Genomic DNA, 26,974 nt, shown 5'->3' with positions numbered 1-26,974 from the left:
AGTAACAAACTTAAACTATCAAAATCCAAGATGACCGCCTTTCGGCCATCTGTTCACCGATCGGTACCAAAATGCAATATGCACAATTAGGGTCCTAGGGGAACCATATGAAATTTGAGAAAGATCCCTTTAGCACTTTTTGAGAAATAGTGGTAACAAACTTTAACCATTAAAATCCAAGATGGCTGCCTGTCGGCCATCATGTTGACCAGTCGGTCCCAAAATGCAATATGAACAACAAGGGTCCTAGGGGAACCGACATATGAGATTTGAGAAAGATCCCTTCTGTACTTTTTGAGAAATAGCAGTAACAAACTTTAACTATCAAAATCCAAGATGACCGCCTATCGGCCATCTTGTTCAACGATCGGTACCAAAATGCAACATGCACAACTAGGGCCCTAGGGGAACCTATATATGAAATTTGAGAAAGATCCCTTCAGTACTTTTTGAGAAATAGCGGTAACAAACTTTAACTATCAAAATCCAAGATGGCTGCCTGGCGGCCATCTTGTTCACCGATCGGTCCCAAAATGCAACATGCACAACTAGGGCCCTAGGGGAACCTATATATGAAATTTGAGAAAGATCCCTTCAGCACTTTTTGAGAAATAGCGGTAACAAACTTTAACTATCAAATTACAAGATGGCCGCCTGTCGGCCATCTTGTTCACCAATCAGTCCCAAAATGCAACATGCACAACTAGGGCCCTAGGGGAACCTATATATGAAATTTGAGAAAGATCCCTTCAATACTTTTTGAGAAATAACGGTAACAAGAATTGTTAACGGACGGACGGACGGAAGGACGGACGGAAGGACAGACGGAAGGACGGACGGACGGACGACGGACCACGGAAGAAAGGCGATTTGAATAGCCCACCATCTGATGATGGTGGGCTAAAATGTAGGAAAATGGTTTCATAAATTAGCAACCCATGCTAAAACCATTCAACAGTACACAATGAGCGGTATTACTTAATTAAAAAGTCAATGGACAGTTTAAGTAATGCGAGATGTATCTATTTATCAGAAACTCGTATGAACAATATAAACTGTTGAGGGTGTCTCACTTAATCAGAAACCCATTAAACATTGTAAACGTTTGTTTGAGGTCGGCGCCAGTGCCATGTTCCTTGGCTATCCTCACCCAGACGGTATCCCCAGGAACCAGCATGGTGATGGCGGAAGCGGCGCCCGTGGTCCAGTACACACTGTCTCCACTCATGGCGGATCCGATGACCACGTTATTACGGACCAACTCTGTAGTGAAATACTGTACACCAAAAGTGGCGATCATCCAGGAGAAATGATAGACGCCCACCTCGGGACAGGTAAATACACCGGTGTTTGGGTTTAAATGGGCACCAATATTTGTTACTGATTTTTCAAAAGGGATTATATGTTCAGGTGCCGGGTTCGATACATCGTGTGCAAGAACAGCGTGGAACGCAACAGCGGTTGTCGATTCTGTAAAACATAGCGTCTAGAATTAGTGAACAAAGACTACTATTTGGTCAGTAAATCACATTTTCTTGAAAAAGGCGATCAAATATCAGGTTTTCACATTTTATTGGTGTATATTATTTATAAATTAAAAAAAAGAAGAAGAAAAACAACAATGAAATTAAAACAATTTGATGAAGCTGTAAGGAGGAGAGCAGTACGTATTAAAAGGAAGTATAAAAATGTAATTACCGACACGTTTGTTGATGTTTTTACCGGAATCATCTGCAAACAAGTAAAATAAATATACTGGCACTTGCTGATATAATGTTTATACATATCATATCGTTGCATAGACTTCCCTGCGTCTAAAATTCGTCATTATTCGTCAATTTAATTATCATTTTCAAAATAAGACTGGTAACTTAAGGTTCAAATTTTTTTTTTATTTTATGATGAGGTACATTTGTACATTTTGACACATTTTAAAAATTGTCTCGAGTATTATAATTTTTAAAAATCTAACTACTCGATAATATGCTACAGTCTAATAATTCGATAATTTGGTACGATCTAATTACTGGATAATAAGATACAGTCTAATTACTTTTACCCTATCTATCTCTCATCCACTAAAAGGTTTGGTACAGTCTACTTGCGACACGTATACCAGTGAATCGACTAAACGATTTGCCCTGGCATGCTGTTCTCACCTCTTCTAGTATGGCTAACGTTTTGCTCACACAGCGTGACCTTTTCTTCTAGAGTCACCATTTTCTGTTCAAGTCGCATGTTTTCCGTCTGAAGTGATTCTGATGGATAGATTTTCTAGATAGTGCAATTCCTCTAAATAAGAAATATTAGCATTATGATAGACACCAATTTAGAATAGTTTAAATGTATATGATCTTTTGTTTAAGAATTTAACTGTAATGCATGTAAAAGGCTATAGCAATTATCAAAATGTATATTTTTTTAAGGCCTGGCATGGATACGATGTCAACAGCCTGGGTTAAATAAGGAGAGGATCGAAGGAGATACCAAAAACGAGGGTCATATAAGGCCTGGCACGGATACGATGTCAGCAGCCTGGGCCAAATAAGGAGAGGATCGAAGGAGATACCAAAAACCAGGGTCATATAAGGCCTGGCACGGATACGATGTCAGCAGCCTGGGCCAAATAAGGAGAGGATCGAAGGGGATACCAAAAACCAGGGTCACATAAGGCCTGGCACGGATACGATGTCAGCAGCCTGGGCCAAATAAGGTTTGGCATGAAGGAGGCGACTAAAGTCAAGTAGAGGCCGAGGTGAAGGAAGCGGCGGCAGGTAGGGTCAAATAAGCGAGCAACAAAGTTCGAGGATGGACGGGTGTTGATGAGGCACCGACAGACAAGAGTCTTATGGAAAAGTATGTCAATGAGACATAACAGGCAAAGTCTTACGACTTACGGATGGCAACACAAGGGCATGTAAATACAAGAATGACGACTGACACCAATCTGACAGTTACATCAACGATTATATCAAAGTGGAGATCAATGAGACGAAATACAGAGGAGTGGATGAAATAAAGGAAGACTAATACCAGTAAAATATAGAATTGTCCATTTACCAATTTGATTCCCGTATTTCTCTAAAATCCGTCTGACTCCATGCATATCCAAATCAGATCCGCCATCAGCAGTCTGGTAGGAAGCTGCTTTCGCCACCAATACGTTCGATATTAGGACACATATGGTCAGAAGTGGAAGCCGTGCCATGTTTACCATTTTTACAGGTAGGTCAGTGTAATCTCGTAGCTGATTGATAGCACAGATAAAGCTAAAGATCAACGAAGACCATTATATAAGACTACACAATACTTTTTGGTATATGGGTACATTGTAATTGAACGTTTGGAAATTAAATGAAATGAACAGGATAAACTAATAATCATCCCATACTAAAAAATATCCACAGCAGCTTGGTTAACACGAAGTTCACTAGCACTGACCCCGTTTTATTAATTGAAAAGTTTGGTTTTAATTACCGATTCTATTACCCTTTATACTCCACGTGCAAAATACATTGATAGCAAATATTTAATATGGGATGATTTCAGTCTACCGATTTCCATCTCACAATTTTCTTTTCTGATTTTCTCTTTCTAGATATACCATATTGTTCACTACAGACATCTTCACGACCTCCTGGCTGTGGTGGTATTAAATTAAGGGTATTGTTCCCATATCACAATATCCCTGACCAATACTGTTTCGTTCGAATGCTGATGAATGGTTGTTAGTTGATGGTAAGTTATTAAGTGTTTTTTCGACTATTGAGGAAGGGTAGCTGTCTATGGGGAAGTCCCGGTAAACAACACTTTTATATCAGAAAAAATATATTATGACCCTTCATTTCGTCGTTAAAAAACGCCTACTCATGTAAAATGAGTTAATATTTTGGATGTTATAAATGACAATATTGGCCTCCATCAATCTCAACGTCAGTACTTATAACAAACTTATACAAATTATTTATCATATTAGAAAAAAATCGGTTCGTTTATTACAAAATATATAATCATAAACAAATACACAATCACTCGCCACCCAATGCTATAATGTATATAAAATATTCATACACACTTATCATGAATCATAGATTGCAAATCATATAAATACGGGCAAGTTTTCATCAATCAATAATCCTCTGCAATATAATGCAGAAAAAATCGTAAATGTATCTAAGTTTTTTTTATACAATTTTTCCAGATACAAATTAATTGCTAATGGCGTAACTGAGTCGATGATTCACTTTTTTTATCTATACCGGTCCGAATTAAAATCAATTGTTTATCACAAATTTTAGAGTCTGGCTGAAATTCCTCCCGTAACCAGGATGGTTTCCCCTGTTATGTAGGACGCGTCATCTGATGACAAGAAAGAAACGACACCGGCACACTCGGGGGGCTGACCGAACCTGAAATCAACATGGACAATAGTTATAAGATGTGACCATAGCACACCCTGGGGGCTGACCGAACCTGAAATCAACGTGGACAATAGTTATAAGATATGACCATAGCACACCCTGGGGGCTGACCGAACCTGAAATCAACATGGACAATAGTTATAAGATATGACAATAGCACACCCCGGGGCTGACCGAACCTGAAATCAACGTGGACAATAGTTATAGGACATGACAATAGCACATCCTGGGGGCTGACCGAACCTGAAATCAACGTGGACAATAGTTATAGGACATGACAATAGCACATCCTGGGGGCTGACCAATCCTGAAATCAACGTGGACGATAGTTATAAGACACGACAATAACACACTCTGGGGGCTGACCGAACCTGAAATCAACGTGGACAATAGTTATAGGACATGACAATTGTACACCCTGGGGGGCTGACCGAACCTGAAATCAACATGGACAATAGTTATAGGACATGACACCAGCATATTCTGGGGGCTGACCGATCCTGAAATCAACATGGACAATAGTTATAAGATATGACCATAGCACACTCTGGGGGCTGACCGAACCTGAAATCAACATGGACATTAGTTATAAGACACGACACCAACACACCCTGTGGCTGACCGAATCTGTAATCAATGTAGACAATAGTTATAAGATATGACCATAGCACACCCTGAGGGCTGACCGAACCTAAAATCAACGTGGACAATAGTTATAAGACACGACACCGGCACACTCGGGGGGCTGACCGAACCTGTAATCAATGTGGACAATAGTTATAAGATATGACCATAGCACACTCTGGGGGCTGACCGATCCTGAAATCAACGTGGACGATAGTTATAAGACACGACAATAACACACCCTGGGGGCTGACCGAACCTGAAATCAACGTGGACGATAGTTATAGGACACGACAATAGCACATCCTGGGGGCTGACCGAACCTGAAATCAACGTGGACGATAGTTATAAGACACGACAATAACACACTCTGGGGGCTGACCGAACCTGAAATCAACGTGGACAATAGTTATAGGACACGACAATAGCACATCCTGGGGGCTGACCGAACCTGAAATCAATGTGGACAATAGTTATAGGACACGACAATAGCACATTCTGGTGGCTGACCGAACCTGAAATCAACATGGACAATATTTATAAGACACGACAATAGCACATTCTGGGGGCTGACCGAACCTGAAATCAACGTGGACAATATTTATGACACGACAATAGCACATTCTGGGGGCTGACCGAACCTGAAATCAAAATTGACAATATTTATAAGACACGACAATAGCACATTCTTGGGGCTGACCGAGTCTGAAATCAAAATTGACAATAGTTAAAGGACACAACAATAGCACACTCTAGACAATACTTGTAGTTACATGTTTTCAGAGAGGCAATATCTATAGGATAAGGAAAGAGCAATATATACTTATAGGATTAACAAAGGGCAGCGGTTAAATATGAGGAGACAATATTTATAAGATTAAGAAAGAGGTATCAGTTAAAGAATAAGGAAAGGGCAAAAATTAGAGCATTAAGAAAGGGGCTTATAGGATTCAGAAACTAGTGATAAGTTGATATCTGATTCTTACCTGTTCAAGGGCACTTGTGATAGAATTGATTTAGCAATTTCTTCTATGCTAGTCAGCTGGAAAAGTTAAAACTTGTCTCTTATCATCACAAATACAGAATGTTAAATATAAATGATACAGATGACAAGAAATGATATAATTAAAAATTCAATGAATGAAAATTTGTGTAAAGTTCAGTTGGCTTTCACTGATTGACTCTAGATTTAATCTATAAAGGATGATTGTGAATTCAGATTTTTGATATCCGGCAAACTGATATTCTGAAGTGAATTTCAGGTATGATATAGATGGAATAATGACTTTAAAATATAAAATATCTTGATGACTTATTGCTTGACTGAAGCAAGTTATGATATAGATGGAATATTGATGCAAGGAATAGAATATCTTGATGACCTACCGCTTGACTGAAGTGAGTTTCTATAATCCCAGGAGCAAGGCCATTGATGCGAATATTCATGGTAGCTAATTGTGGGACGAGTGACTTGATCAGTCCAAGTAGTGCTGTCTTACTGACAGAATAGGGACCCAGCATCTGAAACAGGCATTAGGGAAATATATATATATATTAAGTGATGGAAATAAAATGATGGGGAATTATCGTTCAGTATGACTTTTTAAAAACTGTACTGAACGTTCAAAATTTCCATCTTCAAATCACAAATTGTCCATCAATTTCTGCCTGCTGCTTCCAGTGAAAGTTATAAACAAGGGCTCAAATTGCCTGAATCGCTCACCTGCAATCTGGTAATCATACATGGTTCATACTTATCAAAAAGAGTAAATAAGAATTTATATCATCCCTAAGCACATTAGAGGCCTCTTTGCCTCTTGGTTATTAAAATGAAGTCATTTAAAGATTTTAGCCTATTTGACCCCTGTGACCTTGAATGAAGGTCAAGGTCATTCTTTTGAACAAACTTTGTAGCGCTTCATCCCAACATGTCACATGCCCAATATCATGTCTCTAGCCCTCTTGGTTATTAAGAATTTGTTTTAAGATTTTAGCCTAACTGACCCCTTTGACCTTGAATGATGTTAAGGTCATTCATTCGAATTAACTTGGTAGCCCTTGATCCCAGCATGCCATAGGCCCAATTTCAGGTCCCTAGACTGTTTGGGTATTAAGAAGAAGTCTTTAAAAGATTTCAGCCTATTTGACCCCTGTGACCTTGAATGAAAGTCAAGGTCATTCATTTGAATAAACCTTGTAGCGCTTCATCCCAAGATGCCACAGGCCCAATATCAGGTCCCTAGGCCTCTTGGTTATTAAGAAGTCGTTTAAATATTTTAGCCTATTTGACCCCTGTGACCTTGAATGAAGGTCAAGGTCATTCATTTGAACAAACTTAGTAGCCCTCTATCCCAGCATGCCACATGACCGATATCAGGTCTCTAGCCCTCTTTGTTATTAAGGAAAAGTCGTTTAAAGATTTTAGCCTATTTGACCAATGTGACCTTGAATGAAGGTCAAGGTCATTCATTTGAACAAACTTGGTAGCCTTTGATCCCAGCATGCCACAGGCCCAATATCAGGTCCCTAGGTCTCTTGGTTATTAAGAAGAAGTTGTTTAAAGATTTTAGCCTTTTTGACCCCTGTAACCTTGAATGAAGGTCAAGGTGATTCATTTGAACAAACTTGGTAGCCCTTGGTCCCAGCATGCCTCAGGCCCAATATCAGGTCCCTAGGCTGTTTGGTTATTAAGAAGAAGTCATTTTAAGATTTTAGCCTATTTGACCCCTGTGACCTTGAATGAAGGTCAAGGTCATTCATTTGAACAAACTTGGTAGCCCTCTATCCCAGCATGCCACATGCCTAATATCAGGTCCCAAGGCCTCTTAGTTATTAAGAAGAAGTTGTTTAAAGATTTTTGCCTTTTTGACCCGTGACCTTGAATGTAGGTCAAGGTCATTCATTTGAACACACTTGGCAGCCCTTGATCCCAGCATACTTCAGGCCCAATATCAGGTCCTTAGGCTGTTTGGTTATTAAGAAGAAGTCATTTAAAGATTTTCACCTATTTGGCCCCTGTGACCTTGAATGATGGTCAAGGTCATTCATTTGAACAAACTTGGTAGCCCTTCATCCCAGCATGCTATAAGTCAAATTTCAGGACTCTAGGTCTCCAAGTTTTGGAGAAGAACTTATTTAAATGGAAATGTTGACGCCGGACGACGGCCGGACAACGGATGCAGCACCATAGCATAGGCTCACTTGCCTTTCGGGCAGGTGAGCTAAAAAGGATAAATAACGCACGAGTGAAACATTTAAAGCCACAAGATGATCATGTGATTCAGTAGCCAAGTATACTTACTGGTATAGGATTGTATCCAGCTATGGACGATACAACCGTGACAGATCCGCCACTAAAATTAGGACACAATCTCAAAGTTAATGGACAAATGACAGGTCTGGATATCAGTACACATTTTTTTACTGTTTAAGCTGGGTATTCACTCATTTTCCTTCACATTATTAGGAACACTACCTTTTGTGATATTACAATATGATATAATTTGCACATTTTTCATGTACAGAAAATATTTACATTAATATTGAAGACTCAAGAATATCAACGTTTTTCCAAAAAAATGTGTTTAAGATAAAAAGTACAATTGAAACAAGAAAATATTTCAATTGACTTTGGAAAAAATGTATCTTATTCTACATCTGAAGTTTCATAAATATTCTAGCACAATTTTTCAGTATCATATAGTCGAACTTTATCAAGCCATAATACCATGTTTCTTTGTTTGTAACGTTAATCACTATAGCATTATCATTTATATGCTTGTCTGATATATGTTATTGGCTAAATAGAAGTTTGTTTATTGTAATCATTTCAAAATAAAATTATAAATTAATGTCATTTGCAATTCAGTTATGCATACATACCCTCTGGTTTGCATATGTGGAACGGTCCCCTTAATAAGCATAAAAGTTGCTTTTACATTCAGATCAAATATCTGTAATGTAAACAATAATTTATTAGAAATAATGAGAAAATAAATGTTCACATCATTTTATTAAAATAATGAGAAAACAAATTTTCATGTCATTTTATTAAACCTTTGTTATATAGGAGATAAACGCTCAACAGAGATTATCAATAAAGTCTCAATACAAAAGACTTCTAGTTATTCATCAAGTTTTTATAATTAAACTATTCTTACCAACTTTATAGAACTTTTTCCACAATAATTTCAAAACAACATGGTAATTTGACAAAATCATCTTACACCAGAAGTGTTCATCACCTGTACTTAAACAAATTTGTCAAAAAAGCCATACTTAAAACCCTTGAACTTTAAATGATAATAATTAATTCTTTTTTGTTTTCGTACTAAATCTGGTTTTCTAATTGGCTAAAACATTTTTTATACAACTATGATGAAAAAATCGGAGAATGGCGAGGAAACCTGACATTATCGTGACGTCACAATAGAAACGTTGACGCAGATTTACACAGTTTCCCACAAAATTTCTTTCACACCCAATGAAATTAAAACTTAGTGAAATCAATGCTTAAGTAAATATACATACCTTATCCCATTGCTCCTCTGAACACTACAAAATATGAAGTTTATATTTTGAACAATATTAATTTCATCCTGTCATCAATCAGGTTTATTTGTTTTCGTAAGGGAGACATTTTACACAGATTCTCACAAATTGACAGCTTAGTGAAACTTTTTACCAGCTTTAAAAATGTTTAAAATCATGATTAATTAGTAAATAAGTTAACTGTACACTTGCACTGATGTCTATATAGTTATAGTTGTTGTACTACAGATAAGGACTCCTTTAGATTTGTACATCAGATGAAGCCAGGTCATGCATGTTAATTATTGTACTACAGATAAGGACTCCTTTAGATTTGTACATCAGGTGAAGCCAGGTCATGCATGTTAATTATTGTACTACAGATAAGGACTTGTATAGATTTGTACATCAGGTGAAGCCAGGTCATGCATGTTAATTATTGTACTACAGATAAGGACTCCTATAGATTTGTACATCAGGTGAAGCCAGGTCATGCATGTTAATTATTGTACTACAGATAAGGACTCCTTTAGATTTGTACATCAGGTGAAGCCAGGTCATGCATGTTAATTATTGTACTACAGATAAGGACTCCTTTAGATTTGTACATCAGGTGAAGCCAGGTCATGCATGTTAATTATTGTACTACAGATAAGGACTCCTTTAGATTTGTACATCAGGTGAAGCCAGGTCATGCATGTTAATTATTGTACTACAGATAAGGACTCCTTATAGATTTGTACATCAGGTGAAGCCAGGTCATGCATGTTAATTATTGTACTACAGATAAGGACTTGTATAGATTTGTACATCAGGTGAAGCCAGGTCATGCATGTTAATTATTGTACTACAGATAAGGACTCTTAGATTTGTACATCAGGTGAAGCCAGGTCATGCATGTTAATTATTGTACTACAGATAAGGACTCCTTTAGATTTGTACATCAGGTGAAGCCAGGTCATGCATGTTAATTATTGTACTACAGATAAGGACTCCTTTAGATTTGTACATCAGGTGAAGCCAGGTCATGCATGTTAATTATTGTACTACAGATAAGGACTCCTTTAGATTTGTACATCAGGTGAAGCCAGGTCATGCATGTTAATTATTGTACTACAGATAAGGACTCCTTTAGATTTGTACATCAGGTGAAGCCAGGTCATGCATGTTAATTATTGTACTACAGATAAGGACTTTAGATTTGTACATCAGGTGAAGCAGTCATCATGTTAATTATTGTACTACAGATAAGGACTTTAGATTTGTACATCAGGTGAAGCCAGGTCATGCATGTTAATTATTGTACTACAGATAAGGACTCCTATAGATTTGTACATCAGGTGAAGCCAGGTCATGCATGTTAATTATTGTACTACAGATAAGGACTCCTTTAGATTTGTACATCAGGTGAAGCCAGGTCATGCATGTTAATTATTGTACTACAGATAAGGACTCGTATAGATTTGTACATCAGGTGAAGCCAGGTCATGCATGTTAATTATTGTACTACAGATAAGGACTCCTTTAGATTTGTACATCAGGTGAAGCCAGGTCATGCATGTTAATTATTGTACTACAGATAAGGACTCCTTTAGATTTGTACATCAGGTGAAGCCAGGTCATGCATGTTAATTATTGTACTACAGATAAGGACTCCTTTAGATTTGTACATCAGGTGAAGCCAGGTCATGCATGTTAATTATTGTACTACAGATAAGGACTCCTTTAGATTTGTACATCAGGTGAAGCCAGGTCATGTTAATTATTGTACTACAGATAAGGACTCCTTTAGATTTGTACATCAGGTGAAGCCAGGTCATGCATGTTAATTATTGTACTACAGATAAGGACTCCTTTAGATTTGTACATCAGGTGAAGCCAGGTCATGCATGTTAATTATTGTACTACAGATAAGGACTCCTTTAGATTTGTACATCAGGTGAAGCCAGGGACTCATGCATGTTAATTATTGTACTACAGATAAGGACTCCTTTAGATTTGTACATCAGGTGAAGCCAGGTCATGCATGTTAATTATTGTACTACAGATAAGGACTTGTATAGATTTGTACATCAGGTGAAGCCAGGTCATGCATGTTAATTATTGTACTACAGATAAGGACTCCTTTAGATTTGTACATCAGGTGAAGCCAGGTCATGCATGTTAATTATTGTACTACAGATAAGGACTCCTTTAGATTTGTACATCAGGTGAAGCCAGGTCATGCATGTTAATTATTGTACTACAGATAAGGACTTAGATTTGTACATCGTGAGCAGTCATTTAATTATGACTACAGATAAGGACTTGTATAGATTTGTACATCAGGTGAAGCCAGGTCATGCATGTTAATTATTGTACTACAGATAAGGACTTGTATAGATTTGTACATCAGGTGAAGCCAGGTCATGCATGTTAATTATTGTACTACAGATAAGGACTCCTTTAGATTTGTACATCAGGTGAAGCCAGGTCATGCATGTTAATTATTGTACTACAGATAAGGACTCCTTTAGATTTGTACATCAGGTGAAGCCAGGTCATGCATGTTAATTATTGTACTACAGATAAGGACTCATATAGATTTGTACATCAGGTGAAGCCAGGTCATGCATGTTAATTATTGTACTACAGATAAGGACTCCTTTAGATTTGTACATCAGGTGAAGCCAGGTCATGCATGTTAATTATTGTACTACAGATAAGGACTTGTATAGATTTGTACATCAGGTGAAGCCAGGTCATGCATGTTAATTATTGTACTACAGATAAGGACTCCTTTAGATTTGTACATCAGGTGAAGCCAGGTCATGCATGTTAATTATTGTACTACAGATAAGGACTCCTTTAGATAGATTTGTACATCAGGTGAAGCCAGGTCATGCATGTTAATTATTGTACTACAGATAAGGACTCCTTTAGATTTGTACATCAGGTGAAGCCAGGTCATGCATGTTAATTATTGTACTACAGATAAGGACTTGTATAGATTTGTACATCAGGTGAAGCCAGGTCATGCATGTTAATTATTGTACTACAGATAAGGACTCCTTTAGATTTGTACATCAGGTGAAGCCAGGTCATGCATGTTAATTATTGTACTACAGATAAGGACTCCTTTAGATTTGTACATCAGGTGAAGCCAGGTCATGCATGTTAATTATTGTACTACAGATAAGGACTTGTATAGATTTGTACATCAGGTGAAGCCAGGTCATGCATGTTAATTATTGTACTACAGATAAGGACTTGTATAGATTTGTACATCAGGTGAAGCCAGGTCATGCATGTTAATTATTGTACTACAGATAAGGACTCCTTTAGATTTGTACATCAGGTGAAGCCAGGTCATGCATGTTAATTATTGTACTACAGATAAGGACTCCTTTAGATTGTGTGAAGCATCATGTGAATTATTGTACTACAGATAAGGACTTTTAGATTTGTACATGCAAGCCAGGTCATGTTTAATTATTGTACTACAGATAAGGACTCCTTTAGATTTGTACATCAGGTGAAGCCAGGTCATGCATGTTAATTATTGTACTACAGATAAGGACTCCTTTAGATTTGTACATCAGGTGAAGCCAGGTCATGCATGTTAATTATTGTACTACAGATAAGGACTCCTTTAGATTTGTACATCAGGTGAAGCCAGGTCATGCATGTTAATTATTGTACTACAGATAAGGACTCCTTTAGATTTGTACATCAGGTGAAGCCAGGTCATGCATGTTAATTATTGTACTACAGATAAGGACTCATTTGTACATCAGGTGAAGCCAGGTCATGCATGTTAATTATTGTACTACAGATAAGGACTCCTATAGATTTGTACATCAGGTGAAGCCAGGTCATGCATGTTAATTATTGTACTACAGATAAGGACTCCTTTAGATTTGTACATCAGGTGAAGCCAGGTCATGCATGTTAATTATTGTACTACAGATAAGGACTCCTTTAGATTTGTACATCAGGTGAAGCCAGGTCATGCATGTTAATTATTGTACTACAGATAAGGACTCCTTTAGATTTGTACATCAGGTGAAGCCAGGTCATGCATGTTAATTATTGTACTACAGATAAGGACTTGTATAGATTTGTACATCAGGTGAAGCCAGGTCATGCATGTTAATTATTGTACTACAGATAAGGACTCCTTTAGATTTGTACATCAGGTGAAGCCAGGTCATGCATGTTAATTATTGTACTACAGATAAGGACTCCTTTAGATTTGTACATCAGGTGAAGCCAGGTCATGCATGTTAATTATTGTACTACAGATAAGGACTCCTTTAGATTTGTACATCAGGTGAAGCCAGGTCATGCATGTTAATTATTGTACTACAGATAAGGACTCCTTTAGATTTGTACATCAGGTGAAGCCAGGTCATGCATGTTAATTATTGTACTACAGATAAGGACTCCTTTAGATTTGTACATCAGGTGAAGCCAGGTCATGCATGTTAATTATTGTACTACAGATAAGGACTCCTATAGATTTGTACATCAGGTGAAGCCAGGTCATGCATGTTAATTATTGTACTACAGATAAGGACTCCTTTAGATTTGTACATCAGGTGAAGCCAGGTCATGCATGTTAATTATTGTACTACAGATAAGGACTCGTATAGATTTGTACATCAGGTGAAGCCAGGTCATGCATGTTAATTATTGTACTACAGATAAGGACTTGTATAGATTTGTACATCAGGTGAAGCCAGGTCATGCATGTTAATTATTGTACTACAGATAAGGACTTTAGATTTGTACATCAGGTGAAGCCAGTCATGCATGTTAATTATTGTACTAGATAAGGACTTTAGATTTGTACATCAGGTGAAGCCAGGTCATGCATGTTAATTATTGTACTACAGATAAGGACTCTATAGATTTGTACATCAGGTGAAGCCAGGTCATGCATGTTAATTATTGTACTACAGATAAGGACTCCTTTAGATTTGTACATCAGGTGAAGCCAGGTCATGCATGTTAATTATTGTACTACAGATAAGGACTCTTTAGATTTGTACATCAGGTGAAGCCAGGTCATGCATGTTAATTATTGTACTACAGATAAGGACTCCTTTATAGATTTGTACATCAGGTGAAGCCAGGTCATGCATGTTAATTATTGTACTACAGATAAGGACTCTTTAGATTTGTACATCAGGTGAAGCCAGGTCATGCATGTTAATTATTGTACTACTACAGATAAGGACTCTTTAGATTTGTACATCAGGTGAAGCCAGGTCATGCATGTTAATTATTGTACTACAGATAAGGACTGTTTAGATTTGTACATCAGGTGAAGCCAGGTCATGCATGTTAATTATTGTACTACAGATAAGGACTCCTTTAGATTTGTACATCAGGTGAAGCCAGGTCATGCATGTTAATTATTGTACTACAGATAAGGACTCCTTTAAGATTTGTACATCAGGTGAAGCCAGGTCATGCATGTTAATTATTGTACTACAGATAAGGACTCTATAGATTTGTACATCAGGTGAAGCCAGGTCATGCATGTTAATTATTGTACTACAGATAAGGACTTTATAGATTTGTACATCAGGTGAAGCCAGGTCATGCATGTTAATTATTGTACTACAGATAAGGACTTGTATAGATTTGTACATCAGGTGAAGCCAGGTCATGCATGTTAATTATTGTACTACAGATAAGGACTCCTTTAGATTTGTACATCAGGTGAAGCCAGGTCATGCATGTTAATTATTGTACTACAGATAAGGACTCCTTTAGATTTGTACATCAGGTGAAGCCAGGTCATGCATGTTAATTATTGTACTACAGATAAGGACTTGTATAGATTTGTACATCAGGTGAAGCCAGGTCATGCATGTTAATTATTGTACTACAGATAAGGACTTGTATAGATTTGTACATCAGGTGAAGCCAGGTCATGCATGTTAATTATTGTACTACAGATAAGGACTTGTATAGATTTGTACATCAGGTGAAGCCAGGTCATGCATGTTAATTATTGTACTACAGATAAGGACTCGTATAGATTTGTACATCAGGTGAAGCCAGGTCATGCATGTTAATTATTGTACTACAGATAAGGACTTGTATAGATTTGTACATCAGGTGAAGCCAGGTCATGCATGTTAATTATTGTACTACAGATAAGGACTCCTTTAGATTTGTACATCAGGTGAAGCCAGGTCATGCATGTTAATTATTGTACTACAGATAAGGACTCATATAGATTTGTACATCAGGTGAAGCCAGGTCATGCATGTTAATTATTGTACTACAGATAAGGACTTGTATAGATTTGTACATCAGGTGAAGCCAGGTCATGCATGTTAATTATTGTACTACAGATAAGGACTTGTATAGATTTGTACATCAGGTGAAGCCAGGTCATGCATGTTAATTATTGTACTACAGATAAGGACTCCTTTAGATTTGTACATCAGGTGAAGCCAGGTCATGCATGTTAATTATTGTACTACAGATAAGGACTCCTTTAGATTTGTACATCAGGTGAAGCCAGGTCATGCATGTTAATTATTGTACTACAGATAAGGACTTCTTTAGATTTGTACATCAGGTGAAGCCAGGTCATGCATGTTAATTATTGTACTACAGATAAGGACTCCTTTAGATTTGTACATCAGGTGAAGCCAGGTCATGCATGTTAATTATTGTACTACAGATAAGGACTTGTATAGATTTGTACATCAGGTGAAGCCAGGTCATGCATGTTAATTATTGTACTACAGATAAGGACTTGTATAGATTTGTACATCAGGTGAAGCCAGGTCATGCATGTTAATTATTGTACTACAGATAAGGACTCTTATAGATTTGTACATCAGGTGAAGCCAGGTCATGCATGTTAATTATTGTACTACAGATAAGGACTTTTATAGATTTGTACATCAGGTGAAGCCAGGTCATGCATGTTAATTATTGTACTACAGATAAGGACTCCTTTAGATTTGTACATCAGGTGAAGCCAGGTCATGCATGTTAATTATTGTACTACAGATAAGGACTTGTATAGATTTGTACATCAGGTGAAGCCAGGTCATGCATGTTAATTATTGTACTACAGATAAGGACTTGTATAGATTTGTACATCAGGTGAAGCCAGGTCATGCATGTTAATTATTGTACTACAGATAAGGACTCCTTTAGATTTGTACATCAGGTGAAGCCAGGTCATGCATGTTAATTATTGTACTACAGATAAGGACTCTATAGATTTGTACATCAGGTGAAGCCAGGTCATGCATGTTAATTATTGTACTACAGATAAGGACTCCTTTAGATTTGTACATCAGGTGAAGCCAGGTCATGCATGTTAATTATTGTACTACAGATAAGGACTTGTATAGATTTGTACATCAGGTGAAGCCAGGTCATGCATGTTAATTATTGTACTACAGATAAGGACTTTTATAGATTTGTACATCAGGTGAAGCCAGGTCATGCATATTAATTATTGTACTACAGATAAGGACTTTTATAGATTTGTACATCAGGTGAAGCCAGGTCATGCATATTAATTATTGTACTACAGATAAGGACTCCTTTAGATTTGTACATCAGGTGAAGCCAGGTCATGCATATTAATTATTGTACTACAGAAAAGGACTTGTATAGATTTGTACATCAGGTGAAGCCAGGTCATGCATGTTAATTATTGTACTACAGATAAGGACTCCTTTAGATTTGTACATCAGGTGAAGCCAGGTCATGCATGTTAATTAAACGTTATTATCAATCTCATTAAAGACTTTTAAAATTGCTCTACTATGATATGAAACATATTGTTAGTGGAGCGTATGTTACAAGTCAAATTTTAATTGGATTGAATTATCATTTATATAAAATTTATAAATATGGAAATAAATGTAAACACAATTAGGAGACAACTTACATCTAATGTTGGACCAAAGAACGGATTAACTGCTGCATTAGATACGACTATATCAATGCCACCAAACTGATCTAGGGTCTGAAAATATAAATTAACATATCTTAACATTTATTTTCATCATTGATACATGACAGATACACCATATTGTTATGTCTTATACAGTGTATATTGAATTACAATTTGTAATAACTATTGAGATCAGTACAGTATTATATAATTTGTACTACATTAATATTGCTATAATAAATACCTGTTTAATCAGACTGGCCCTGTCCTCTTTTTTTCCAACATGACATACTGTTCCATGCACATGAAGATTTTTTGCTCGCAATTTTTCAACGGCTGCATCAACATTTTTTTGTTTTCGACTGCTAACCACCACTTTGGCTCCATCTTGTCCAAGCCTCTCAGCAATGGCATAACCTATCCTAAAGTAAATGATGCAATCAATATCTCAAACTTGAGAGAGACATTCTAAGAAAGAACTCTTCTGCATTTTAGTATAGATACATATACAGTATTATTTTACTGTATCTTATCTACTCCAGGGGATACTATCAATGTCTTTATATCCGCCCCTGGACTCATATTCTCATATCATAGTCTCTGCAGGTCTGTAATAGGTCACTTTGTTTTCTCCTGAACTGCCGTCAGTTTTACATAGTGCAGGGTGGATATAACTGCAGTGAAAGTAACCTCTGGACTGGAGTAACAAGAATTGAGCTTCAATATTCGAGCTTGTTAGTATGAATATGTTACCTGAAATTCATGTGCAAAACTATGTTTTGTCGGTACAATCTATAGCGTAGACGTACAACATACATAGTACATACATGTATATCATACAATAAGTTTATACAATTGTATGCACATGTACACTACACTACTCCAATGCATTTAGCTTTCCGTGAATTAAATTACCCGTCAGTGGACGCTGTTACAATAGCGACTTTCCCTGACAACTTCTGTGATGAATTTGATGTCATCCTCGAACCAAGTTGTCGCTTAATCGAATTATTGAATACAAGGCGTCTCAACATTGTGCTAGTTCAGGGTTCACTTAAATAAAATATAGTTTTCGGATCAGACAGACGCTTGACTCAAATCGTCCGTCGATCCAAACATTTGTTCGACTCATTTTCTAGTTCTACTTTCACTTTGCGTTAATATAACAAAAAGCAGGTTAGGATAGATGTTTCCGGATATACGTATGCATAGAATATTCTTGTTTTATTTATTATCAAGTGGTTTATTTCATACTACCACCCATCTATAATAATAATAATAATATATATAAAGAGTTATACTACATTATGTATTCATTTATTAAAATGAATTTATTACTACTGTTTTATGTATGTGCATGCCTATGCAAACACAAACGTGTCATGACATACATGTATACCTTTTATATCATATATGTGTTAACGTGTTCAGTAGAGCTACTAAATCAATGTACAATGTAAATAATACCGATACCAGAGATTTAGATCTAGATACACGATAACAACTTATTATCACTGTTGTAGTCCTACATTTTGAACCCTTTCTTCTAAAACAAGATGGCCAAGAAACTAATAGGGAAAGTAGCAGTGGTCACAGCCTCGACTGACGGGTAACTATGTATACGTACATGTATACATGTAATACACACACGTGCCTTTTAATTGTCATGCTAAGCTGTAACTTTTGTGATCTAACGTATCTTTACAACATACACATTGATATTGTTCACTGATAAGCTACATTTGTACATTGTATATTGTACATTGAACAAGTGTATGTGTAGTAGGGGTAGAAAATGTACGGATATACCGGGGTTTATCCTCGTTATATCGTGTTATTTACATGTAAATATAATTTTAGTATTGTCGTTTCGCTATTTTCCCGCACTCTGTATTTTTAGTGCTTGTAAAACCGCGCCACGTTTTCAGTTGACATGTGCTTCAACAGCCACGCTAAAGGCTGATTATTTTTTGAATCCTGTAAGTCCCCAGTAACTCCCCGTTTGTTGTTAGAGATTCACGATATTTTAGATTTTACTTGTAAAGACAACTGTGTTTTTTTGGGGCAGCCTGCCTTGTTGGTTTCTTTGGTTTTTTGAGACCTAATAATTTCTTAGTTAAAGGTGTATTTGACCCATCCCGTCAAATTCAGTGTCTGGATTTGTTGCCTCACCCATGGGGTATGTTATTGTCTTTAAAAGTTGTAAAGACCATGCAATTTAGAGCTGTTCCTATTGAAATTTCTTTGCCCCTGTTCCCCACTGAAATTTCTTTGCCCCTGTTCCCCACTTCAGCAGCTTTTATTACAACCAGATTTGACCCAACCTCTGTTCCTCTTATTCTCTGGGAAGTGCTTATCCTACTCTGGTGTCCTTAAGGCCTTCCGCTTGGTTCTCTCTCAACTAGGGTACTACGCCGCTTCCTATGGGGGTCACTCTCTGAGGCGGGGGGGGGGCTGCTACTTGGGCTAGTTCGTGTGGTGTCGCAGATGACGATATCCAACTTCTAGGTTTATGGTCTAGTGATTGCTATAAACGCTATATTGAAACTGATAGGAGCAAACATATCAATGCTATGAACCTCTTTTGTTTACCTCTTCCTCGTTAACCGGTATCCTTTTCAACAACTTGGGTTTGGACCTATATATCTCATGACATTTGCAACACTCATTTTTGTTGTATTCTCAATTTTCAATTGATAGATACAGGTCTGGTACAGTTAATAGATGTACTCCGGAAGTGGTATCCATTAAAGCCATTATTGTTATAATGTTGTTGCTTCCTTTTATTAGACTATCAGTAAAGTGTTATTTACATGTATATATAATTTTAGTATTGTCGTTTCGCTATTTTCCCGCATTCTGTATTTTTAGTGCTTGTAAAAATTGATGTACTTCTGCAATGTTTCTGCAATTCTCTTCGATCCTTCCGTTTTTATCCAATGATTTGAAGACTCATCACGGTCAGATTCGGATATCACTCTGTTAAGCGCATTTAAAATGTTTGAAGCAAATGAAGTAAGAGCAAAAATAATGGAGAGAAAAAAAACTTATATACTAGTATTAATAAAACAAAATGCACTTCCGGTTTTGAATGTCTGATTTTCGAAAAAAACCTAGGTAAAATTGCATGTTTTCATGCTTTCAAAAATCATATTAAATAACATCAATCGGGGAAAATGATCACATCAAACAATGATATATTAAATGTTTAAAATTCTTTAAATTTTGTGCTGATGCAAATATATGTTTAAAAGAATACGCATTAAAGTAGTTAGCCAAGGGAAAATGCCTATAAACCGAAAGTCCCTCTGCCTGTCAACAAAGACAAAGAAGGATCTATATAGAATGTTTCTGTTTTAACAAAAATGAGCCTTACGTTGTTTTTCAATCATATTATAATACAATTATAAAAAGTATTATGCTGAAAAGTAACATGGAATATGAAATACCTTTAAGCTACATTATTGTAACAACTTCATTTAGTATTAACATGAAATTATCGTTTCGGTTGCCGGGAAGTATATGAAAGTTGCCCAGAAGTTCTTGTTGGTTGTGTCGATACATGTAGGTAATACATCATCCTCTTCATCATAATATGGGATAGAAAGACGGCTGGGGTAATCATCAGCGTTAAACATCCATAAGGCTAACATTAAAAAGATCAATGTCGTTGGCACTTCAGATCTACACACTTCATAGGCATTTGTATTCAATATAAGTTTTGACAATATTCAATTACTTTGACTCGTTTTGTTCCAGTATTGGATATGCCATTGCGGAGAAACTTGCCCAAGAAGGTGCTAAAGTGGTTGTCAGCAGCCGGAAGCAGAAGAACGTCGATGCAGCCGTCGAGAAGCTGAAGTCTCAGAACCTTGATATTGTTGGTGTGGTGTGTCATGTTGGTAAACCAGAGGACAGAGATCGACTTGTCACAACGGTAGGACATACAATACTACCTATTGCTGTTATAGCAACAGCCATCATTACTTTGGAGAATATATTATACAATTATCGACCTATTTTCAGGTGGATACGGTGAGTTATCAACCTGAGTAAGTGATATATCCCGAGGCCGGAGGCCGAGGGTTATATCATTTTCGAGGGTTGATAACTCACCGTATCCACCTGAAAATAGGTCGATAACTGTTTTATTATATGACACTTACATGATATTAACCCGGCTCTTCAAAAATACTTTAAAATCTAAAAAAAAAAAAAACCAAGATGATATTTGCAAACTTTCTGTTTACAAAAGCAATAACATAAAGTATATGGTAGATATATATATATCCAAATGCTTCCTGCTAACGGTTTAGACTGGTAGAACTGGAATATTGTATCAACTACAGCCCGTCTGGCATTCTTGAACGTTTTCCATAAATTGAAGTTAGCAGTTGTCACCGTTGATCGCAGTAAACTTGCTGCCTTCCGCCATATATGTTGCCGACTATAATATTGACGTCACAATAGATTATCCTGACGTCATTGAATGAGGGAAACTCCTGTTACGCTATATTTGGGTACGACTTGACGTCAAAAGTGATTATGACGTCACATTTCAAGGGAGTTTTCCTCGATCTATTTTTGACACAGGTTACTGGACTCGCGAGAGGTATCTGGACTGAGTCCAGTAACCTCGCGTGGTTTTTGCCGCCGATTTCGGGGTTGATATCGCAGTTGATGAATACTTCTGAGAAACGAATTGGCCAATCAAAATACATCATTACTTTGGAGAATATATAAGTTAATACATACCTTATATAAATATGCGCTTTCCACATTATTTGTCAAATCGCTCAATTAACGAGTATGAAATGTTTCTGTTTGGGACAAAGAAGTAATTCAAAACGTGTGGAATTATTATTTTCCGTAGCGACTAATGATGCGGTGTTCTTTTTCAGGCAGTAGAACGATATGGCGGTATAGATATATTCGTATCTAATGCAGCTGTCAACCCACACTTTGGTCCACTCCTGGATGTAAGTAACTTTACTGACCTATTTAAAATAGTTTCACATTATTTTTGGTATATTTCTAATGTATTTATACTGATGATTCATTCTTTCAATGTAGTGTAGCTAACATCATAAATATTATCTTTACAGTGTCCAGAGTCTGCCTGGGACAAGGTAAGTACACGGCTATCCAGAGTCTGCCTGGGACAAGGTAAGTACACAGATATACAGAGTCTGTTTGGGACAAGGTAAGTACACGGATATCCAGAGTCTGTCTGGGACAAGGTAAGTACACGGATATCCAGAGTCTGTCTGGGACAAGGTAAGTACACGGATATCCAGAGTCTGTTTGGGACAAGGTAAGTACACAGATATCCAGAGTCTGTCTGGGACAAGGTAAGTACACGGATATCCAGAGTCTGCCTGGGACAAGGTAAGTACACGGATATCCAGAGTCTGTCTGGGACAAGGTAAGTACACGGATATCCAGAGTCTGTCTGGGACAAGGTAAGTACACGGATATCCAGAGTCTGTCTGGGACAAGGTAAGTACACGGATATCCAGAGTCTGTCTGGGACAAGGTAAGTACACGGATATCCAGAGTCTGTCTGGGACAAGGTAAGTACACGGATATCCAGAGTCTGTTTGGGACAAGGTAAGTACACGGATATCCAGAGTCTGTCTGGGACAAGGTAAGTACACGGATATCCAGAGTCTGTCTGGGACAAGGTAAGTACACGGATATCCAGAGTCTGTCTGGGACAAGATAAGAACACGAATATCCAGAGTCTGTCTGGGACAAGGTAAGAACACGGATATCAAGAGTCTGTCTGGGCCCAGGTAAGTACACGGATATCCAGAGTCTGTCTGAGACAAGGTAAGTACATGGATATCCAGGTTCTGTCTGGGACAAGGTAAGTACACGGATATCCGGAGTCTGTTTGGGACAAGGTAAGTACACGGATATCCGGAGTCTGTCTGGGACAAGGTAAGTACACGGATATCCAGAGTCTGCCTGGGACAAGGTTAGTACACGGATATGCAGAGTCTGTCTGGGACAAGGTAAGTACACGGATATCCAGAGTCTGTTTGGGACAAGGTAAGTACACAGATATCCAGAATGTGTCTGGGACAAGGTAAGTACACGGATATCCGGAGTCTGTCTGGGACAAGGTAAGTACACAGATATACAGAGTCTGTTTGGGACAAGGTAAGTACACAGATATCCGGAGTCTGTCTGGGACAAGGTAAGTACACGGATATCCAGAGTCTGTCTGGGACAAGGTAAGTACACAGATATCCGGAGTCTGCCTGGGACAAGGTAAGTACACGGATATCCAGAGTCTGTCTGGGACAAGGTAAGTACACGGATATCCAGAGTCTGCCTGGGACAAGGGAAGTACACGGATATCCAGAGTCTGTCTGGGACAAGGTAAGTACACGGATATCCGGAGTCTGCCTGGGACAAGGTAAGTACACAGATATCCGGAGTCTGTTTGGGACAAGGTAAGTACACAGATATCCGGAGTCTGTCTGGGACAAGGTAAGTACACGAATATCCAGAGTCTGTCTGGGACAAGGTAAGTACACAGATATCCAGAGTCTGTCTGGGACAAGGTAAGTACACGGATATCCAGAGTCTGCCTGGGACAAGGTAAGTACACAGATATCCGGAGTCTGCCTGGGACAAGGTAAGTACACAGATATCCGGAGTCTGTCTGGGACAATGTAAGTACACAGATATCCGGAGTCTGTTTGCAAGGAAAGTACACGGATACAGAAGTATGTAACATAAATAGGTCCTTATTTACAAGATCCATCTGTTACATCTGGTCCACATATATTCAGGGTTTGATGTTATATTAAAATGTAATTTGAATGTTGAAATGGCAGCTTGCCATGGCAAATAGAAATAACATTTTTAATCTAATAAGAGTATTTGTTTTTCTTTCAGATATTTGATATTAACGTCAAAACAACATTTTTACTATGCAAAGCCATTGTGCCTCATATGCAGAAAAGAGGGTAAGTATGTATCAATATATCAGTTGTAGATCTTTAAGTAATTCTGACCTTTTACATGATTTATACACATTCTTTAAATTCCATAGATAATATTGGGCAAGTATTACACATAAAGGTGTCTATATAACTAAGATTCAACCGTCAGTGATGTATATAACAGTAAGTTAACTAAGTAGTCATGTGTACCATAAGTACTAAAGGTAGGAAGAGACTTATCTATTTATTCTTAACTTTCACAATTTTGATCATATACATTTACTTAACGTGCCATAGAACTTAAACTAAGCTTGGTTATTTTTGCTGAACTCTAATTGAATAAGGAGTTTGATGCTTGGTTCGCCTAGTCCTACATACACTATATTGCCATTTACAGCAGGTAACATGGATGCACTTCAGTGAAATTTATCATTGCATTTAGAGACAAATACATTCAAACATAACACAGTTATCTAAAGAAGGGGAAATGTGGATTGTTTTCACATGGAGGTCGGCGAGAGCCTTCCATTGGTATAGGATACTAAGTTGTAAAATGAAACTTTGGTTTAAAAAGATTATTAGGCATTTTGTTTTGACATTTTAGCGGAGGATCAATTATACTTGTGTCTTCTACTGGAGGCTATGAACCTAGTGCGGTAAGAATCACTTATAACATTAAAGAAAAAAATATATATCTAATTGATAATGATAAAAAATTCAAGGAAGTACATTTTCAACTGCATGCGCAGCAGAAGGGCTAACATTTCAGTTGCTATATATATTTTTAAAATGTTAAAAAAATGATATAATAAACAGTATTAGACAAAAAGTTGAAAATGAAAATTAATTTCAAATTATACTTTAATATTTTCGCTGCTATAGGTATAGATACCAATTTGTAACCGTTTATCTTTGTATGTGTAATCTAATCATAGGTTCTTGGACCTTACTCTGTCAGCAAAACAGCCGTCCTGGGTTTGAAAAAAGCTCTAGCGAATCAACTATCGTCGATGAACATCAGGGTTAACTGCCTCGCTCCAGGTCTCATTAAAACGAGGTTTAGCGAAGCTGTAAGTGTTTGCGTAGTTGCCTTAAATAATCAAGAATCATTAAATCACTGCTTCATTTCAGTCGCATTTTATGCTTAATGACATTTTAGACGATTGCCTGCTTTACTTGTGTTTGATGGATTGAAAAAATATCATAGAAAATTAGAAAATTTAGTTGTAAGCGGAAAGAAGTTGGTGTAGAGTTGATATAAAAATAAAAATATTATTCTGAATATATACTATATGGTATGAACTTTTAACGATTTAATTTTTCACCAGACAAGCCTTGTTTTAATCTTTTATGAGGACGTATTATTCATGGGTCAGTAAGGTAGTTTATTTCACAAATAACATTCACCTACCATGTGATACCTGATAACGTTTATGAGAGATTTTTGTTTTTATTGGTGATTGACCCACCTGAAAAATGACGTTACATGGATAAGTTTCATTAGACAAGTAGTTATATATAACATGGTATCGTTATATTAAACTTTACATTTATCTTAATATTTTTGTAGATATGGCAGGATCCAAACACCTTGAAATCGGTTACACAAAATATCAAACTTGGAAGGTAAGCCAATCTATTATTAAACTCGTTAAATAATTTGATATGCCTCTGCCCAAAGACTCGTGGTATATTAATTAATTGACCTCGTTTAATAAATTTCATGTTTTGTAATTGTAAATAAATTACATATCCAAGTTGGGTGACCTCTATGCATCAGGTCATGCTCCTAAAATTGGATAAAATGTATAAAACTTAGGTCGAAACAGGTCACACGACTCGTCAATGTTGATTGACACAACCATAACTTATAATATAAATCTTTGCAGAATCGGCGAGCCCCGAGAATGTGGTGGTATTGTAGCATTTTTAGCATCTGATGAGGCATCATTCATTACAGACGAAACCATCGTGGTGTCGGGAGGCTCCTACAGTAGACTCTAAACAACGATCAAAATAACATGTACAAAAACATTTATTGAATTATTCTTAATCATTCTTAATCCATTCCATTTCTAAAAATGGTTAAGACATTATCTGTGCTCTGTTTCATTGAAGTAGAATATAACCCGAATAAATGATGTACATGTAATTGTTAACTTTATCTTGATAATAATTGGCATATTATCCGAATACAAAAGACACGAAGCCAATATGTAGTTGAAGTATAGTTTTATTACTGGCTTCAGATATCCTGTAAATGAATACAGTGTCAATTTATTTAATTACAATTTATAAATTTATACTCTTTAATTATTTTAATTAAACATGTTTTGCTGACTGTGTTTTGTCGAACATAATGTAGTACACAGTGATATGTCGGTCATCTTAGACGAATATTCAACAACAATGAAACGTAATTGTCTTCATCAGTGAACACAAATGATTCGTAAAAAGGATCAACAACAATGAAACGTGATGGTCTTCATGCATCAGTGAACACAAATGATTCATAACAAGGA

General features: G+C 36.9%; 3 protein-coding genes and 1 long non-coding RNA gene across 5 annotated transcripts; 2 read left to right on the top strand and 2 right to left on the bottom strand.

Annotated features, from left to right (window-relative positions):
* Positions 1-1,010: 1,010 nt before the first annotated feature.
* LOC138315942 (complement C1q-like protein 3) lies at positions 1,011-3,151 on the bottom strand. The gene is made up of 4 exons (XM_069257364.1): positions 3,061-3,151; positions 2,160-2,247; positions 1,699-1,731; positions 1,011-1,470 (listed from the first exon to the last, which is right to left on the bottom strand). Exons 2-4 carry the CDS (start codon positions 2,236-2,238, stop codon positions 1,070-1,072), a joined length of 513 nt encoding a protein of 170 aa, XP_069113465.1. The 5' UTR covers positions 2,239-2,247; positions 3,061-3,151; the 3' UTR covers positions 1,011-1,069.
* LOC138315943 (uncharacterized) lies at positions 1,200-3,721 on the top strand. Its single transcript, XR_011207565.1, has 3 exons — positions 1,200-1,334; positions 2,427-3,225; positions 3,599-3,721. It is a non-coding gene; the product is annotated as an uncharacterized lncRNA (long non-coding RNA).
* Positions 3,722-3,960: 239 nt separating this feature from the next.
* Positions 3,961-18,620, bottom strand: LOC138315941 (dehydrogenase/reductase SDR family member 4-like). Of its 2 annotated transcripts, none has more exons than XM_069257362.1 (9): positions 18,412-18,613; positions 17,741-17,918; positions 17,491-17,568; positions 9,576-9,599; positions 8,928-8,998; positions 8,347-8,398; positions 6,432-6,566; positions 6,032-6,087; positions 3,961-4,409 (listed from the first exon to the last, which is right to left on the bottom strand). In XM_069257362.1, the coding sequence occupies exons 1-9, from the start codon at positions 18,528-18,530 to the stop codon at positions 4,295-4,297; spliced, it is 828 nt and encodes a 275-aa protein (XP_069113463.1). In that variant the 5' UTR covers positions 18,531-18,613; the 3' UTR covers positions 3,961-4,294. The 2 variants fall into 2 exon arrangements, with proteins under 2 accessions (XP_069113463.1, XP_069113464.1); XM_069257363.1 differs by lacking the exon at positions 3,961-4,409 and adding an exon at positions 5,104-5,176 and having other exon boundaries at positions 18,412-18,620.
* Positions 18,621-18,951: 331 nt separating this feature from the next.
* On the top strand, positions 18,952-26,793 carry LOC138315940 (dehydrogenase/reductase SDR family member 4-like). The gene is made up of 9 exons (XM_069257360.1): positions 18,952-19,105; positions 21,256-21,433; positions 22,398-22,475; positions 22,602-22,625; positions 24,406-24,476; positions 25,057-25,108; positions 25,388-25,522; positions 26,023-26,078; positions 26,342-26,793. Exons 1-9 carry the CDS (start codon positions 19,053-19,055, stop codon positions 26,454-26,456), a joined length of 762 nt encoding a protein of 253 aa, XP_069113461.1. The 5' UTR covers positions 18,952-19,052; the 3' UTR covers positions 26,457-26,793.
* Positions 26,794-26,974: the final 181 nt, after the last annotated feature.

This window comes from Argopecten irradians, chromosome 2 (assembly GCF_041381155.1).
Source record: "Argopecten irradians isolate NY chromosome 2, Ai_NY, whole genome shotgun sequence".
Lineage (NCBI taxonomy): Eukaryota > Metazoa > Mollusca > Bivalvia > Pectinida > Pectinidae > Argopecten > Argopecten irradians.
This window is presented reverse-complemented; position numbering and strand designations above follow the sequence as displayed.

What these genes read in the sequence shown, in the direction of transcription:
- LOC138315942 (XM_069257364.1), bottom strand. Translation starts at nt 2,238, where the DNA reads ATGCGACTTGAACAGAAAATGGTGACTCTAGAAGAAAAGGTCACGCTG. An exon ending in CGTTAGCCATACTAGAAGAG is followed by an intron (nt 1,732 to 2,159) that starts GTGAGAACAGCA and finishes ACTTGTTTGCAG; the next exon opens with ATGATTCCGGTAAAAACATC. An exon ending in AAACATCAACAAACGTGTCG is followed by an intron (nt 1,471 to 1,698) that starts GTAATTACATTT and finishes TATGTTTTACAG; the next exon opens with AATCGACAACCGCTGTTGCG.
- LOC138315941 (XM_069257362.1), bottom strand. Translation starts at nt 18,530, where the DNA reads ATGTTGAGACGCCTTGTATTCAATAATTCGATTAAGCGACAACTTGGT. An exon ending in CCACATATGCAAACCAGAGG is followed by an intron (nt 8,399 to 8,927) that starts GTATGTATGCAT and finishes TCCTAATTTTAG; the next exon opens with TGGCGGATCTGTCACGGTTG. An exon ending in CTGGATACAATCCTATACCA is followed by an intron (nt 6,567 to 8,346) that starts GTAAGTATACTT and finishes TGCCTGTTTCAG; the next exon opens with ATGCTGGGTCCCTATTCTGT.
- LOC138315940 (XM_069257360.1), top strand. Translation starts at nt 19,053, where the DNA reads ATGGCCAAGAAACTAATAGGGAAAGTAGCAGTGGTCACAGCCTCGACT. An exon ending in CAGAGTCTGCCTGGGACAAG is followed by an intron (nt 22,626 to 24,405) that starts GTAAGTACACGG and finishes TTTTTCTTTCAG; the next exon opens with ATATTTGATATTAACGTCAA. An exon ending in CAAAATATCAAACTTGGAAG is followed by an intron (nt 26,079 to 26,341) that starts GTAAGCCAATCT and finishes AAATCTTTGCAG; the next exon opens with AATCGGCGAGCCCCGAGAAT.